This window comes from Chaetodon trifascialis, chromosome 9 (genome assembly GCF_039877785.1).
Source record: "Chaetodon trifascialis isolate fChaTrf1 chromosome 9, fChaTrf1.hap1, whole genome shotgun sequence".
Classification (NCBI taxonomy): Eukaryota; Metazoa; Chordata; class Actinopteri; order Chaetodontiformes; family Chaetodontidae; genus Chaetodon; species Chaetodon trifascialis.
This window is the reverse complement of record NC_092064.1, coordinates 7,574,972-7,593,808: the sequence shown is the minus strand read 5'-3', so window position 1 is coordinate 7,593,808 and position 18,837 is coordinate 7,574,972. Positions and strand designations below refer to the sequence as shown.

The 18,837-nt window shown below is 41.9% G+C and overlaps 1 protein-coding gene across 1 annotated transcript in view; it reads right to left on the bottom strand.

Moving 5' to 3' along the window:
* pik3cb (phosphatidylinositol-4,5-bisphosphate 3-kinase, catalytic subunit beta) overlaps window positions 1-18,837 on the bottom strand; it is a 55,048-nt gene that overhangs the window by 13,937 nt on the left and 22,274 nt on the right. The window contains exons 3-7 of the mRNA XM_070970682.1: window positions 9,351-9,546; window positions 6,800-7,028; window positions 4,639-4,868; window positions 2,189-2,368; window positions 983-1,150 (exon numbers count right to left, since the gene is read on the bottom strand). Coding sequence (XP_070826783.1) covers window positions 983-1,150; window positions 2,189-2,368; window positions 4,639-4,868; window positions 6,800-7,028; window positions 9,351-9,509 — 966 coding nt within the window. The 5' untranslated portion in view covers window positions 9,510-9,546. The remainder of the gene's footprint in view (window positions 1-982; window positions 1,151-2,188; window positions 2,369-4,638; window positions 4,869-6,799; window positions 7,029-9,350; window positions 9,547-18,837) is intronic.

Genomic DNA, 18,837 nt, shown 5'->3' with positions numbered 1-18,837 from the left:
CTCAAATGTACTTAAAGCTCTCTCCCCCCATGTTTCCTGCCTCTCAGGAGGAAAAAACATAAGGAAAGACTCTTAAATCTTAAAAATTCTTCTTCTTAAATGTGAACATGCGCTGGCTGGACAATATTTACATTTATCCAAGGCTTCATGCGCTAATCTAGTGACTTCTGTCAAGGCCTATAAAATCACCTCACCTAAAATGAGAAGCATGCATTTCTAAACTTACTAAACATTGTTGGGCATTTTCATCTTTACAGCATTTTTATGTAATTGCTGTAATTTAATTAATTTTTGTAATCCCTTGCCCAGTGAGTGTACAAGTACTCATCATAAAAATGTGGAAGTGAGGTAAATTGGTGCCTGTTTTTACTGTAAACTGACAGAAAAGTTTAATTATAAGGTGGGAACAGTAACAACAGGTTATGAAGTAACTGTTCTAATGCTGTTATGATCACTGTACATGTGGACGCACACATCCAGGAGTGATGTCACTGTGCACCTGGAAGCAGCAGCAGCGATGTTTCCTGACAACGAACGCTGCCTCATAAAAGACAGGTGGCAGCTGCCAAGTACATGTTGACAGAGCAAACCTTCACACCTGCCTCATTCAATGCAGGTGAGTCAATCAAGCTGTGGAGCTTTTACCATTTTGGTGAATCAAGAACACTATTGAGCAAACACTGGCAGATATTAAGTGGTTGTCATGTAGAGTACAAGAGAACACTTTCATATGTGCGTCACAGCCTCAGTTTTAGTTGTGGTGATGCCACTGATCGAATTTGCACACATACATACATACATCAGTGACTGACAATGAATTCAGCAACATTAATAAAAGTAGAGAACAATCAGATGACCTGCAAATGTGACTGTTAGTAAAGTCAGCTCCTCTTCAACAGCAGATGCTGAACAGATAAAAGCACCACAACATAGAAGTGAGAAGTACATTCATTCACACATCCACACACATGACTGGACTAACCGTGGGCACCCTTCTCTTGGGAGGTAGTGGTAAAGGTGGGTTAGAGGACTTGCGGCTAACCACAGCTCCGATGGCAGACATTTCCTTGTCAAACATGGCCTTGACGGTGCTGGTGTGCACCAGGGTCAGGTGTGGAGACTCCTTCGCTTGCATGCATGTGCGGATGTACTGCGAACAAGACAGGACAGGAAATCTGTTTAGCTATGTGCATATCTAAGCCTTTCTGAACACTTAAAAAGCTGGATCCCTCTTTATAGTTGTGCTGCATTTTAAAGTTGAGCTCGCAAAAGCATTGCTGCATACTAAGTGAAAGTAGAACTGCTTTTCTGAAAGAATCAGGTCAGGCACTTTTAGGACAGAGAAATAAACAAGCCACAACAAGTAAAATGTATGCACAGCTTGTCAGCAGACTAGATCAAATTAACATGCAAGAGTGCACATAGACTGGAACACATCCGATTTCCTTGGTATAGATGTTAGAATTGATTTATGTGTTATGTTAAAAAAACAAAACAACACCTCTAAGCACATTAAGACAAAGCTTGAGATACAGACACATTTAGCTACTGCGACTTCAAAATGCCATGATCATTCCACTCAACAATGCTTGTGTAGTTGGAGTCATTACACTATGCTAAAGCTAACCTGTCCATATGACTATTTCTACATCTCTCTGCTAATGACAGTTACTTGCCAGCAAGCTGTTGTATGTCTTATCTGCTCTGACCCATCTATCATGCTGTACCTCCGGCAGGAAACTGCAGTCTTATGGATTTTTAACATAAAGTGCCGGTGCATCTGGCATGAGCTGACTGTGCCCGGTGCAGATGGAGCCATAATTTTGGTTGCCTGAATCTTTTCTCAAACTGCTGAAAACAAGTTACACATAAACCTGCATACTGCAAACACACAATCCACCATTTGTGGATTACCAAAAATATTACTGTTGAGCCACCCGCTGTATGGTTCAAACCTGTTCATTCTAATCTATAGCTAATCTTTTCCTGATGTCTCATCAAAAGCCTAACATAAAACAGGCTTTGGGCTATTACTATGACACCAGTATAACACCACAACAGCTTTCATGTGGCTGATATCTGCTATTTCTGGACATGATATTGACACACAGTGTGACACATCTCAATCAGGATCTGTGTCCCTCACTCACTGACAGACACCTGAAGGAGTTACTGTGAAGCTACTGACCTTGTACTGAATCAGGGGTTGGTCTCCACAGAGGAACTCCAGACAGTGGCTGACCCTCAGCACATACTGACCCCTCCACGCCTCCTCCTCGGGCCCGTGGGTGGTCAGCCACTTCCTCACGGCCAGCTCCATCAGCTCCGTGGGAGTGCAGGATGATGGCACCTTCAGACTGGCTGAGTCCTGCAAGACAAGACGGGAAAACAGAGAGACTGATTCAAGTGTTTACCCGCGCTCAAAGCTCAAACTGTAGCCCTTGTAAATATAGATAAGGAGATAAAATATGTCAAAAAAGCATAAGGAAAAAACACGATAACGCAGGCTCTTGATGACCCTGCTGGAGGGCTTGCTGCTGAATCACATAAGATGGTGAAGAGGAATATTAAGAGTCAAACATGATCCTTACCACACAAAGACATACAGTACAGTGCTCGACTGTTTATACACAGAGGTCTAGATGAGGAATTCTCACGTGTGCAAACAACACACACACACACACACATACACGCATACACACACTGAACAACTGATCACTTGGACATGTATACATTTGTGGCTGAATGTACTCATGCTGCACTAAAACATGAACATGCATGGCAGTCCTCCACACGTCGCCACGGTATAATGTGCCACACTGAGGCTCACTGCGTCCTATTTATAGCACAGCACTGACCTGATACCTGAGATGAAATCATTATTTCCTGGAGGTTTAATAAAAATGACAACCATCAATAATTACCAACAAAAAAAAATGGCCATGGCTACATTGTGAGGGAACTACAAAACCAACTGAGCTATCCTGAGCGTACTCTGGCATTTTACAACATCTCTCTAAACTGTCTGAACAGTATTTAGAAGTGGAAGTTAGATGAGAGTCTAATGCTTACGCAGTGAGGAAAACTCTATAATCCTAATGATATCACCAAAAACAAAGCTCACACTGAACTGCGGCCATACTCACTTTAGAACACTAAACCACACTTCCTGTCTATAATGTGGCTCATTGTGTCTGACCTCCCAAATAAGACTTCCTGCCAGTGTCCATCTGAGCACGGTGGCACAGATGGCCTGTCTTTGTGTATGCGCATGTGAGTGTCTGTGATGTTGATCAAAGCTGATGTACACAGGTCTGGAGGGACCTGACCATCTGGTTTATTATGAAATAACATTATTTCTAAAACAGAGGCAAAGAGAAATATGCTGCAAGAGACAAAGACAGATGGAAGGAGACAGTCAGAGAGTTCAGAGAAGGAGAGGGAGGTTCATTTTAATCAGGGTTTTGGTCCCTTGAGCTGCCATGCTAATATGTGCGTGTGTCCGGGAGGATGGCATAATTTCACTGATGGTTTTGACCCACTTTGTGTTGTCACACGACTGTCACGTGATTATTGTGGATCTGCCAACGGTGATCAGAAGAAGAGGCTGAGCTACAGTGCATGTGCCTGCGCTGGTGGAGTCACATGGCTACTTTTGCTACTCAAACAAGGTGGTTTTGTCTGTTGTAGTGGTGCAGCAAGTCACACTGTTAGTCTGAGCTCATTATGGATGCAGAATTGTTGTTCAAGCAGCACACAATGGGTTCAGCTCATAGGTTTAAGCAATGGTTTTTTTTGGTCTCATCTAGTTCATCTAGAAAAGTAATGACATGAAGAGAGAAGATAACTTAACATCAAATGCTGCTTTTTCTAGTTTATATCTATTCGTATTTTCTCCCGTTAAATTAAATGAAAAGAAAAAAATACCCCTGCACTCCATCCTATAGGGCTCTTCCTTGCATATTTTGCATGGCCTTTCCAAATGCTGTATGGGACCCATTCTGGGGTAATATCGAAACTAACCAATTACATTTCACATCTACAAGATAGGGTTCTTGTATTGATCAAATGATGATTGACATCAGCTATAACTTCCCAAGGAATCTGACAAATGGCATGGCTGCAAAAGAAAGCTTAAAAACATATCTCTTCACTTCAGCCCTTAACTACAGTAGCAATGACTTTTCTGAAACAGGCTTTTGTGCTTTGCCTCACACTGAGGCGCTGCTGCACCTCTTTTAAGTTCTGAACTTTTTCTATCCCTGTGATTTCTTTGTTGTCAGGACTTTAAGGTGCAATTCTTGTGTGAAAGGTGAAATACAGATAAAGTTTCTTAACATTATTGCTATTATTAAGTGAAGACTGAGATTCGGTGAAATGTTTCATGAAACTTTGTTTTGGTGCAATTCCTGTGCAGGCTGCCTCGACTGCCCAACTTCACTTTGAATGCTATCAAGAACAAATTTATGATAGAATTAAAGGCAAACAAATGGCTCACTTTCAATGATTTTATCAAAAACAATGGATGGACTATCCTAAACAAACCACAAACACGCTTGGACTAGGACTCCACCCACTGTACTACTAAACTAAAATAAACATTTTCAGCATTTGCAGCACTGAATGAAAAACCCTCACCTGTGACTGGTCGAAGTGGATGATGACTTTCAGGTCAGCCAGCCGGTCATTGAGGCCATCGGTGATGGCTGTTGCTGCTGCAGGCTCGAGCTGTGGGGAGAAGCAGGCCTGCAGCCACTCCATGCATGTCATCATCTGGACTCTTTGCATCCTTTCTTCACTTACACGAAACATCTTACTTCGAAAGTCCTTCACTTCCTGGTCATTTATGGCATCGAGTTCATGGAGACCTGGTGGTGGGAAGGAGAGGATATCATTACAGCATCGCTACATAGCAGACTATAGTATCATGATTAATTGCCACAATGTCTCTAATAATATATATTTTTTCTAATGGTCCTATCTTCATGCAATGAGAATGTGTTTTTCATGTGAACTCAGCGTGAAGCTTGTGAAGTTCAAAGAGCTGTCAAGTAGGAAGCTGTATATATATATGAGGGTGACATGCTTTTGCTTTCATTAAAAATGCACAAACACCTGTGCAACACTTGATGGCAGGCATATGCCCCTCGTAGTGCTGAATGTGTAAAAAGGATTACAAACAGTAGTCTCTTGTGGGATTAAAGCAGAGCTTCCTAATATTCACACTAGTATCAAATGCCAGAGGTATAAAGTGCTGTTTGGTTGTACTTTATCTTTGCTCCCTGGTGAGCTTTTGTCTTTGTGTTTTTATCAAAGGCGGGCTGCACAATACTCCATTGGTAATGAACACAACATGTTGACATTTAAAGCCATTTAACATTCATATGACCCTCAGCATTCAAAGAAGGGCTCTGGACCACATTAGCTGCATTGTGTGAGTGTGCAAGCAGGTTTGTGTAACTGTATATCTGGAAGGGAAAAAAGAAAAAAAAACATAGTTGGCCACGTGAGTGTGTAATAGTTTCTTACTGTGCACTGCCCAAGGTTAGGCGTGTGTATGTGGGACTATCCAGACGTGCCTGTGGGGTTCCCTTTGAAAACACCACTTCAGACTGACAAAAGCCTTTAAAAGATCGTGTCAGACAAAAGTGGAGCCAGGAGGGCAGAATATCAATATTGTTTGAGTCTCCTTCAATTAGGCTCAGAGACCCTTCCCTTCCTTCTCTTTGCCTCTCGTCCTCTGAAGAGGTCTGCAGTGACTGAAGGGCTTTCATAATCCTGGACATCTTGGTCAGAAGAATGTGCATTTGTGTGTGACTTGGATTTGTTAGAGAGCAAGAGGAAATAGCTGGTTCTGTTTAATTGTGCGTTTTTGCACATTTTTATGTCGCTGCATGACTACATAAAAAAAAGAATTTATTGTGCATGTAGCTGTGTGCATGCATGTATCATATTACATGCAACTATATGTAGGAGGGCTGAAACAAGTTTCCAATATTGATTCATTTGCCAATTATTTTCCTGATATATCAATCAACTGTTCCACAGCCCAAAGAGATGAAGTTAAATTGCTTGCTTTAAAGCAGCCAACAGTTCAAAGATATTTTGTTTACTGTCATACAGTATATGACAAAGAAAAGGGACAAATTTCCACATTTGAGAGGACAGAAACCTTGAATGATGTATCATTTAAATGAATTTTCTATCAATCAACTAATAGATTAAACTGTTGCATCTATGATAGCTACTGTATTACTGGCATATATGATATAGATAGTCTAGATAGTCTTTTGGGTCAAGTCAGAAAGTATTTTTTCCTCCTATGTATAAATAAATATTCTGTCAACAGATGTTTAATCACTCCACAGGACTGTACTTTTCTACAGTTCTGATCAATTCCATCTGCTCCACTGAAAGGCCTAATCTTCACCAGAGATAATACAAAGTGACATGTGATGGAAGACATGTCAGGAACACGTCCAGTCAATCCTCACGCTTCTCTATCAGACAGCAGGGTCACTGATAGGAGCCAGCAGCAGACGGGCCTCTGGTCTGATGGCTGGGGTGAATGTGCTGAGTAGGAGAGCTACTTAGTGTAGTGGGGGAGGCGCTTAAGTCTTGGTGTGCGTGGGGAAAGATTTACTGTCCCACTTACCAACTCTAAGTGCTTTTTTTTATTGGAAATGTCAAACAGGGACAGTAAACGAATCAATCGGGGAGGGAGTAATGTGTGTGAGAGTTTGCATGATAATCTGCCACTTTAACTTGAGAGAAAGTCTCAGAAGTGTTGCTGTCTTACCCTTGCCAATGAGCACACCAATTTTGGAGTCCAGCAGGCGCTCTGCTCGGCCGCAGTTCCGCGTCACCAGCTTGAGGACTGGCAGAAAAGGGCGAACATCGCACAGCCTGCGAGTTTCGTCCTCCAGTTCTTCGTGCACAGCTGCCTGGTTGACACACTCGAACATGTGGCTCTCCATCTCGCCCAGGGCAGGAAACAGTGGGAATGACTGAGCCTGCTTCCATAAGAGCTGGAGAGAGGAGAAGAAGTGGGGTGTCACAGAAGTGCTTTTGCACAACAAAACCACAGGGAGTGTTTTTATCGGCTCAATTAGTACCAATTAAAAAACTCATACTTAGTAATATTCTCAACCAGAATACACAGCATCCAAGTTTTTGGCTTGATAGCCGTGTACATATGAGATTACCTTCAAGCCTGAATAGCTTGAGCAGTAAAATACTGATTTCCCAAATGCCTTGTAACTAATAAAAACAACATATTGCAATGATGTAATATATTGATAAAAAAAGTGTATGTGTCATGGTCAGGAACAAGAACGACTCATGGCAACATGACACAGCTTGTGGGTAAGCCAATCAGGATGTGAATAATATGTCCACCAGCCAATCCTGGCATGATTCATGTCCCTGTGCCCCCACAGCATGATCGCAGGGTTGTGTGTCAGGTTGAGTGTGCTGTGTTTGTCTGAGGTTACAGAGTTATGCTGTAACATAGCGGAACAGGAGACATTTGCCCTCCCAACAAATATCTTCCCCTCCAGGAATACTCGTGATTTGATGTCATGTTGATCACATCTCTCCATAAACCACATGCAAAATTCATAAGCAATTTAATGCTCTGACGCTCCTACGAATCGATTCCCTTACAAACCTTGGAAAATGATTCAACGATGGAAAATGATTGCAATGCCGTGTTTACAAGGCAGCAAAAAGTTACAAGTGGAAAACGCAGATTTGCAAATGATAACATTCTGAAATAATCTGCTTTCTGGGAAATCTGATCTTATATTTATTAGTATGAATGAAACAGTCATTCCTATGCCTGCTCTTCTTGGCTTCTTGCTAATCGTTACATATCGATCGATATTGAACCCTTTAGCTAAACTAATACCCCTCTTTGCATTTGTTCTGACTCTTTTATTTGCTAGAAAAATAACTCAGAGGAGTCTTCCTCTTTCTGTCTTTCTTACTTCAGTCACATATAATCTGTCAGAGCATTCTGCTGCTTCTATACATGGTTTCCTCAGGGAATGAATATTTATCACATGTGCATGTCAACAGGCGTCCTTTATGCATGGACGCCCACGTATACAGCTAGTCCAAAGAATTTAAAGGCCTGAACATGGATAGAAACCTCCCTAATCGTATAGTTCTATGCACACATTACTGCCAAGAGTGAATATATGAATGTTGTGAAGTCAAACCAGTCTGTATCTTTGGTCATGTTATAAATTCAAAAGTGATTTCTAGAAGATGGCAGGCAGATTTTCTGTACAAACACACGCGCGCACACACTGTATTCTGTGTTTGTTATTCAGAACAACCTCCTTTATTTAACAGCGCCAGTCTGGGGAAAACATGTTTGAGGCTGTATGTTGAAGCAGGACATGTTTGCTACCTTGATTAAAATAAAAAAGAACACTTTAATATCAGCTGTGGGAGCGCTGAACACTGAGTAACCAGAAAAATACAAATGCTTTACACTGTAATGCGATTCAATACAGTGCTGAATACATGCAGTAATACACACTTTCTCTGGAACACGAACTCAGAAGTCATATTTGAGACTGTCATTTGAGGTGATGTTGTAATGAAATACCTTACACAAAATAAGTCTCAAATTCAGAAGTAGTTATTGCAGGGCTATCCTACTTCACTGCCTTGCATCATAGAAGTTTTTTCCGCTTTTCTGGTCACTCTACGTTGCTGAAATTGATGATAAATCACAATCGGATTACCTCCACTCATGAACAGTTAAAACATCATTTCCAGCACCTTCACACTAGCACACACAGTTTCTAAAAGACCCATCAAGTCAGTGACTTCTGACCTCCACTTCACAAAATCAGCTGCAGTCATGCATGATGTCATGAGCTATTTGCAAGCTGAAAGCAAGAGCTACTCGCAAACAAAAACACCCAGCCAGCCGCAACAGCCACCTCTGTCAACATAGGCATTAGATAATGTCTAACTGACCAGCTGTGTGACTCTGTGTGTGTGTGTGTGTGTGTGTGTGTGTGTGTGTGTGTGTGTGTGTGTGTGTGTGTGTGTGTGTGTGTGTGTGTGTGTAAGTATATGTGTGCGGGATGTAGACTGTGTTTTTCCTTATTAGGACAATAGGCCAAGAGGCATGTAAGGACAAAAAACATAACGTCAGGAAGCACTTCATTTAATCTCCTTTAAGCATGTTGAAAGTTGATTAATTATCGGTTATGTTGTGACACCACAGCTGAGAGAACCTCACCTCAGCAGCAACATGTGACTTTAAGTCCAACTAATGTGTAGAAATCCCGTTTTAACCTAAACCTGTGCCGTCACCAAGTACCACTCACCAGTTTGATGTGCTGAATGGTGGCCTCGCGTGGAACTTCCATCTGGATGTAGATACCAGTGGGCAGCAGAAAATCCACAGTGATCTGGTCCAGAGCGTGGCCGGCCAGGGGCGAGTGGGCCGCCCATATGTCCAGGAGGTCTGTCATGGCAGGAGGCATGGCAAGGGGTACCACACACCACCTCAACCATAAGGACCTGCAGGGACAGAGGAGAGAAACAAAGTTTGGACTTAATGAGTGGATTGTATTTTAAGGAGCAATTTCTTAGAAGAAGCTTTATTTCCCATTTCTTCAGATGTATTTTTTTCTGAATGGGCGGAGTTGTGAAATAAGTACACATTAGCCTTTAAAAATGTAATTACGGAGGAGAAAATGATAGCAGTGGTTAGAAAGTTAGTGCAAATAATCTCAAAACTAATAGAAAGCTAATTATTTCATGAGCCATTAAGCCTTTTAACAAACAATGAACTTAACCGACCTAAAGACAAACAAGCTTCATGTGAACATGTTATAATGCCATGTTGCCATGACTGAGAACACTTTCCTGGACACCTTGCAGCTCAGGATGGTATTCCAGGAGGCCATTAGGCCATTCCTCAAAGATAACTCAATAGTTTAGGCCTATTTTAAACCGTCAAGATAGCTGCACATGCACAGGTTTAAGTCACAGTCCTGAGACGTCACAGATCAGGCATGAACATGTCTCCAACTCAGATGTAAAGCTCTTAAATAACTCATCAAGCTGACAAAGCTCAAAAAGACAGCTCTAATCTTGTGATGCTGCAGCTTCTTAGGCTGTTCAAACAATCGAGTAATACGTATATAATAAGCACACTTTAAATCATTCAACATTTCAATCCTATATTAAAAACCAGCATTGTGCTGTTTCACATGCACACTCTTTTCTACAACAAGTTGACAAGTGCAAATGACTCAGTGCCCCTGTGTCCCAGGGGGCAGCACTGTGCTGAGTCCTGTGTGTGGCTGGTGGCTTTAACTTGGGTGAGGGCCAGTGCTCAGAGGAATGCCCACTAAGCAAACAGAACAAAAGGTCAGCCTGCCCTCCCCTCATCAGACAATCTGTTCCTCCGGGCAGATAACACACACACACACACACACATAAAGAAAACACTCATACTTGGACGGAGAATGCATACATAAAAGTGCACGCTAATGTATATGCAGCACGCACACAGTCCCAAAACACACACACACACACGTACGCACAGAAACATAGAGCGTCTGCTGTGAAGATAATTATCAAGAAAGGCAGGAGGGGGTTAGCCTGCCACAGGTCCTCTCTGCATGTTCAAAAGCACTGGCTGAGAAAGGCTATTTCTGTCTGCCAATGAGACGAGCACAAGTCTCATTTCAAAATTCAGCACAGGCAATGTAAGAGGGTAAACATGCAGTTCAAAGACAAAAAAAACAAACAGACAAAACAATTAAAAAAAACAAAAACGCAAAACTGAGGACTCATAAATGCTTGCATGTTAACTGCATTGAGTTCCACTGAGCTGCAGTAAGTGGCTTTCCAGCTGCCGGTGTAAAAACAGCCCACAGCCTGGTTTCCATTTGGGCTCATGCCTCAACCACAGCTGTACCGTCACAGCACTTCCACCTGCCTTTTTCTCATTACCTAGTTCTCAAGTGGCCAAGTACATTAACTCTTCCACTCGGCCACAGGTCCATCTCCATTTCGTCTCGATCCGCCCATTAAAAGTGACAGGCCTGATTGCCTCTAATGGTCTTTCCTCCTGTAAGTTAAGTGCTCCAGCTACGAGCAGACGAGCCGTTATTATGCCACGTGCCCGAGAATGGTGCAATATCTGCTGTGCATTTGGAGCCACGATCTCAGCCACTTAATATTATCAGTCATGCAAATGGAAACAATCTTGTGTGTGTTTCTGTTTGTTGTTCAAACTGTAGATTGCTGTCTGAACATCTCTTAAAGGGACTCTGCAGTTCCTGCATATGGCAAGGAGTGACACAGACAAAATCAGTTGAACACAACAGACACAAATGCACATACTACGCTACACAGCTCAGATTGTGGAGAAAATAACTCCGACATACACGAGACATTTTCCTTTCTCACACAGACACACACTTTAGGTGGCAACAAGAAACCATTCAAATGAACAGCTACAGGGCAAACAATGGCGAGCCGATGACATCACAAAGGTGCACATAGTTACACACATGAAAAGTAACATGACACCCAGCATGTCTGTCTGACACACTGACAACACTGGGTGCAATGGGTGCACATCTATACATATGCACGCTTGTCTCATTAATTATGGGCTTCTAGAAAGACGTTTTCACACCAGACAGTTTGAACACTGTCTCATCCTGCTGTGACGCCAACACACACACACACACACACACACACAGACACACACACACACACACACACACACACACACACACACACACACACACACACACACACACACACACACACACACACACACACACACACACACCGAGTGTATACACAGGTGAGCAGGGTTATTGAGGATGTGGTGGCAGACAGAGGTCTGCTGTGAGGTCAGGTTTCAGGGGCTGGATCAGGAGAGAACAAGTGGGTTTGCAAGATCAGGGAGAAAGAGAGAGTTTCATGTGACAACAAACTGAAGAGCCTGAAGGGATCTGTCCAGTTACCTGTACACAATCTTTCACTATGGAGCCTTCAGTCCACAGCTACCAGGCACACTTTGATGGCGATTTGTGTTTGAAGGTGCAGAAATATGATCCTGCTTATATTTGCTTTGCCTGTTTTCTGCGCAAACCAAGGCAAATTATGTATCTATGTAACAGTTACAAAAATGACTGCAATTCAAAGCATTTATCCCAATTTTGTGTATACATTTTCCTCATAGAGGTGGAGAACATTCAGCTACCTGCAATGAAGAAGAGAGCAGTCATCTGTTCACATCTTTATGTCCAATCAAATATCTGGGAAGGGCTGCGTGGGTAAATCAAAGGAGAGCGCAGGAAGATCACAGGGAAGCATACCTGAGAGACAAACTGATTTTCTTTTGTGAAAATGCCATTGACTTCAAAGTTATATGAGAACACAGAGCAACATAACCTTCAACATGTGTTGGATGTGTTCTGCAGTGGGTGAATAAAACCGCCTAGAACATCATTGGTGGCGCCTGCAGAGTCCAAAGGACACTAAAAGACAACTCCCACTCCAGCCGCAGCCTGTTCGCCCTGCTGCTGTCTGGCTAATGATACTGAAGTATCCACTGCTGTACCACCAAACTCCAGACCAACTTCTTTCTTCATCCTCCACACTCCACCATAAATAAAGTTTCATGACAGTATTTATTCATTATATAATTTTTGTTTTGTGAGTAGCATAAAGTGACAACTACAATACAAATGTGCATTGTAAAATCCATCCTAAATGAACCTTGTAACTTGTATACAGTGCCGCAAAGTCATACCTCAGATAATACAGAAGAAGCAAATCAGTGCTTGTAATGGAAGTAGCTCCTCTGAACCAGTTAGAGTGTTATGAAGGCTTACATACCCAGATGCATTTATGGTTATTTAAACACTGGTGTTACTCAGCACTCTTTCTAAAGCTCTCTCTGCCTGACAGTAAGAGGCCTGTGAGTCTCTCTACAATGGAGTGTGTGTCCATGCGTCTGTGGGTGTGACTGATGAGAGAAGGGCCAACATAAATGCTGTGTGTGTGTGTGTGTGTGTGTGTGTGTGTGTGTGTGTGTGTGTGTGTGTGTGTGTGTGTGTGTGTGTGTGTGTGTGTGTGTGTGTAAAAGGTCATGCCTGGTGATTAAGAGTCCTGTGACATGTTTTCTTCCACACTGTGCTAAAAATAAAGTTCACAAAGAGGATCTAAGACCTCTTCACCTGTCCACTACAAACACTGTACTCCTGTAAATGAGTATGGAGACATACACATAGGCAATACTGAGACTGCCTGAGTCAGCTTTTCCACCTGGGCAGGCACAGTGAGTGAGTGAGTGAGTGAGCGTGTTAGTGGGATGGTGTATATGCAAAATCCATCCATCCATCCATCCATCCATTTTCTACGCCGCTTATTCCTTTCGGGGTCGCAGGGGATATGCAAAATCTTAAAAAAAAAAAAGAAAAAAACAGAGACAGATGCTCCTGTGGCTCAATCCGGCACATCTTTCTGTGTAGAGATGTTGTTTCGTGGACACATTCAAATGTCTACAGAACAATCAATAACAAAAACAATCAATAAGTGCAGCCTAATTTTATCACTACATGATATTAAACTGAACAATCAGTCCACTTAGTTTGCCATGTTACTGCCACCACATATCTTGTTTCACTTTCAGCCAGTATATCACAGAAAAGTGATGCACATCATGAGTTGTACTGAGGTGCTGATCACTGGACACACTTGAGAGGAGGAAAAAAGTGTTGCACACTGGCTCCATATTCAATTCCCTTTTACTAGCATGATGTTTCAAATCTGGGGCCTTGTTCAAAATCAACAATCACTTTCAGCCGCTAACCACAATGACACAGATTGATAAATGCTGTTTATTGAGCTGTAACACAACAAAGCTGGATGATACTGTACTGTACACACACAGTCTGTTCTCACTGCTTGTGACTGAAAATGTTTAGTCTACAGACACGGAAATCCATGCCAGCACCAGCACATGGTCCATCCATTCAGGGAATACCTTTTCTCTTTAGCAAAGACGACTATAAACAGCAGGCAGACTACCTGAGGTAATTCACAGAGCGATGAAACCCGTCAGACTGGTGGAGATCAATGAACAGTGCTTTCAGCTTTGTTCACAGTATACTTATTGTGCTCAAATCTGTCTGAATGTTTGTATGTAGGTGAACAGAAAAGCTGTTAAGCTCAACAGTATGTGTTTGTGTGAGTGGCGTGTGGATAAGTGGTCAGCTGGGGTGTGTGCCTGTGTACTGTGGCTGGAGTGTGTGAGTGTGTGTCACCAGGCGAGCAATACTAGCACTTACTGCATTTAGGAGTGGACGTAGGTGGTGGCTGTAGACGGTAAACACACACTGAAGTGTAACATTCATTTTAACTCTGACACACTGCGGCTGGGTCACTGACTAGACACGTTAGTGTGTGCATGTGTTAGTATTTGTACAAAGTGACTGCAGTGTGTTGCTTCAAATGTGTCTTCTTTTTGTTTCATGCTTTAATTTGTGTATATCTGCAGCATTCCACAGCTATTTCTTGCTCCAAGGCTTTGGTTCCTCCACAGGGATCAGCTTTATCTGATTTTACCATTTATCAAATCATCATCTTAGTGATGTTTCCTTCAGGAAATAGAAATGAGGACGTGTCGTGAAACCAAATTCCCTGTAAAGATACTCTCACAGCCTGAGAATACAGTGTCTGAGATACTGTATCTGAGATTAAACACAAATGAAGCAAATGAATGGGAGTGTGTGTTTCTGTGTGTGTGTTTGTAAGGTTTGTGTGTGTGAAACGACCACATCCGGAGAGCTAACAGTGCTAACCACCTCCAGTGACACAGTGGCACATGCCTACTACTCAGACAGGAAGCAATGACACTAGACAGGAAATGAGTGATAAACAACAACCAGAGCAAAAGTCCCTACAAGCCATTCATAAAAAAGATGACAAATGCCGAGTCAGAGGTTGGGCTGTTATTCTTATTTCTGAAGAGTTATTTTCAGTGTTGTTTACTGCATTCTAGTCAAATCAACATGATTGTATCAACAGGAATAGAAGATAAAATATCTTTGCATGGCGTGTCTGTACTCAACAATGTTTGAATATGCCCATAATAAGCTAGAATCCATAGCACACACATTAGCAGGGTGTCTCCTCTATACAGAATTATTTCAACAGCTTTTCTTAATTAGCTAATCGACTTTTAGAGGCATTAGGGCTGTACATACTGTAAAGTGAATGTGAACAGACGGAAATGTGCCCTAAGCAGCAGAAATTGAGTCAAAGATGCATCTGCACAAGTTGAAAATGTTTCAACTTGAACAAATCATTTGTGCTTATCCTGTCTGAGCAGGGACACCTTGAATAATGCATTACAGTAAAACATTATGATGTTTTCACTGGGCATTTTATGCTGAGCTAAACTTCCTACTGCATTCCAATTCAGATGGTTACAAATCACCTGCGATCAAAGTGACATTTGTTACATGAGCATTAATCCACTGTGACACTAACCATATCTAATCCATCGCCTATTGTTGTTACATAACAAGAAAAGAAGATCACACATCATCATCAATCTCTTGTGACAACTGTGCACTAACACGTCAAATCTGTGACATCATGATGAGTCACTCTGCCAGATAGATTGTGACAGTGCAAGTGTGCATTGTGCCTACATCATGTCTGAATGACATTAGGACATCTAATGTGCACTCCTTGCCATCTAATTCTGCATCTGTATCGGGAGGACCAGTTCGCTCATTTGATGCAGTGGGAGCAGCTCACTTCATGCGCACCACAGATTGCCTTTAGTGCAATGCAAAATCCCTCCAACAATACTCACTTAGGGCAATAAAGACACACTATTTGTATGTAAGTGCGTGCACTGCAGTCAGTGTGTGTATGGAGTTTGTAACAGTGTTTGCAGGAATTAACTGTGATAGTGAGACTGAGGACAAAATAAAATGCATTTTCATGTGTGGATGTTTGATTTTGCTAGTTTATACTCCAGTGCCCTTGTGCCTTAACATGACGCAGCTAATATGCATAATTCAAATGATATATTTGACTGTGATGCCACAACAGATCTTTCCTAAAATATGTGCTAAAATTACTAAGTTACTCAACACATTAATTCACATCAATTCCGCTGCTATACAACTGCATATCTCACATGTCATAATAATGCAAGTAAACGTTTGTGATGTGTCAAGTGTCAAAGGGTCATCTAACTCATTTAATTCCAGCTGGAACAAATGAGTCATCTATACAGTATGTATCTATCGGTGGTGAATCCTCTAAGGTAGTAACTGTGGTGTTTCTGCACATTACTGTATGAAAGCTATTTTCTATTGTAATTTCCGCATATGAATTTGTCACCTGCTCAAATGATCTTTGTGGCTTAAAACCCTGTCACAACATGAGTTGTGCTCCTCACAACAGACGAAACACCTGCAGAGACGTTGGCTGGGGAGTGAACAGAGCATGCCTTCAACAGTTCACTTAAATGCAGAAAACACAATCACTCATCACTTTGAAAAGAGAAGATTAATTTAAAATCAGCTGCCAAGCAATGGCGCTCTCTTAAGTTGACGCTTGAACACTGTACATATTAGGTAAACTAAACTAAACTTCCCATGTCAAAAGCATGATCTCACAAGTTCCACTTAAAAGGCAGCATGAGTTTGAACCTGCCTAGAACACACCGTCCATGCTGAACTGTGTTCTCCATGAGCTCTGGTGTGTGTGGTAACAGCAGCGCAGTCATTGCCTCTCAGGGTGGATCATATGGATAAAATCTTCTATCATGTTATGTATCATGTACTCAACCAAACAAAACTGCAACAAAAACTGAACATTAAAACCTCCATGAAGGTTGGACTTAATGCAGTATATATGTTCATTGTACAGATATGGTCATGGCTGGGGCTGTGATTCAGCTCTTCTGGTTTGTCTGTGTTGGTTCATGCACTATTTTCTGGCATGTCAAGCTCCACGTGCTTCACTGTGTTGATTGGAATTACAGATTAACTGAGGACATATAACTACCATGATATGTTGCCCAAGATAAAGATGGTGCCACAACACAGGACATTGTGTCATACTCAATTTACTGAGTGACCAGCATCAAAAAACCTGTAACAGAAGAGGAAAACATAGTTCTACATACCATATCAAACAAAGCAAACACACACAGTGGGTTGATGTAAAGCAGTGGTGGGTAACGTTTGGCCTCTGGGACATGTGTGGACTGTGAGACTGTGTGATCCAGCCTGTGAGGCAATTCACAAATACAAAACAGTAACTCAGATTTACAAGAAAATTCTTTTGACAGCAATCACATTTTCCTGCGATAAGAAAATATAACAAAAAATAGGAGACTAAGGTGTCCTTCCAAGTGGTATCTGAAAGCACCATGTATGTAGCGCTAACACTGATGTCGCATTGATGGCAGGCATTATGGCAACTGCAAAGAAAAGTAGCTGCGAAATGTTGCAGAGACAAACCAGGTAAACCAGTGGGCCACAATTAGTTTGTAGGAACATGCTCACAGTGGAGAAAAAAGGCAATCTTGCACGTCATTACAGCTTGAAAGCAGGCTAAACTGGATACGCTGCACAGATAAATGCTCTTGGATGAAGTAAACGCGAGAGTTTGTGTGACCCACAAGCAGTTTTTACAGACCACATTCTGACACGGTGCTATGCAGGCGAGATTTGTGATGAGCGAGCTAATAGCTAAGAAGCTGATTTATGAAGGAGTGCCCTGTTGGTGCAAAGTGAAACTGTTCCAAAGTGTCAGTCTGTGTCAAGGAATTCAGAAAACCTAACAGGGAAACTTAGTAATAGCAAGTGTGGCTTAGCCTTCACAGTGGACATTACCAAGTACCTCTCAGAGCCATACCTCGAGCGGACGGACTGACCCAAACCTGGAAAAACAGCTGCCAGCAGCATCATCATCTTCATCATCATCATCATCATCATCACTACTACATCTGACACCAGATGATTCACCAGAGGGCAGCAGCTCCAGTCATTGCAGAGGTTAGTGTCATATGTGTTCAATAATTTAGTATGGCCCTCAAAGGATGTTATAAAAACTGAAATGGCCCTTGAGAGGGAAAAATGTTCCCCATCCTGGTGTACAGCCAGCACACCAGAATTTCATTTCTCTTCATAATGAACATCAAATAACAATGTTGTGAAGTCTGACCTGATGAAAAGCTATCGAAGCTTGAAATAATATTTGACGTTTACTAAAGAAAGCAATGTACCTTTGATGTGCACTCTTCTTTGGCTTGAATATGCCTCACATGTGTTGATGTGCATACTGTACTGTACGTGTGCTCTTCGATGGCACATGCACACACACAATGTAAACATGTGAGACTGAAAAGGCAATAAACAGGCAGATGCTGAAGAGAGAGCAGAGATTTGTAATAAAGGACGTTGCAAAGGATCATGTTGGGACAGAGGTGCAACACTGACAAAGTGTGTGTGTGTTTTACTTGAGGTTTAGAAGAAGAAAAAGAGGAGTGACTGGCTATATGAGACAATAACAATGCTGCTGCATTAGTGACCATGGTATCATAGTTCATGAATATCAATTAGCAACATGTTGAGAAAATTACAAAACAAAAGGCACAAGTACAATGATTAGAGTCATCATTTATTTGTTGATAATTCATAAGTAATTTGATATACTGTGGATTTTAATTGTTGTGCGGATAGTAAAGATGGATTATGAGATAATCTTCTAAGCTTCCACATCTGTCAGTGCCTATGTGAGGAGGGGGGT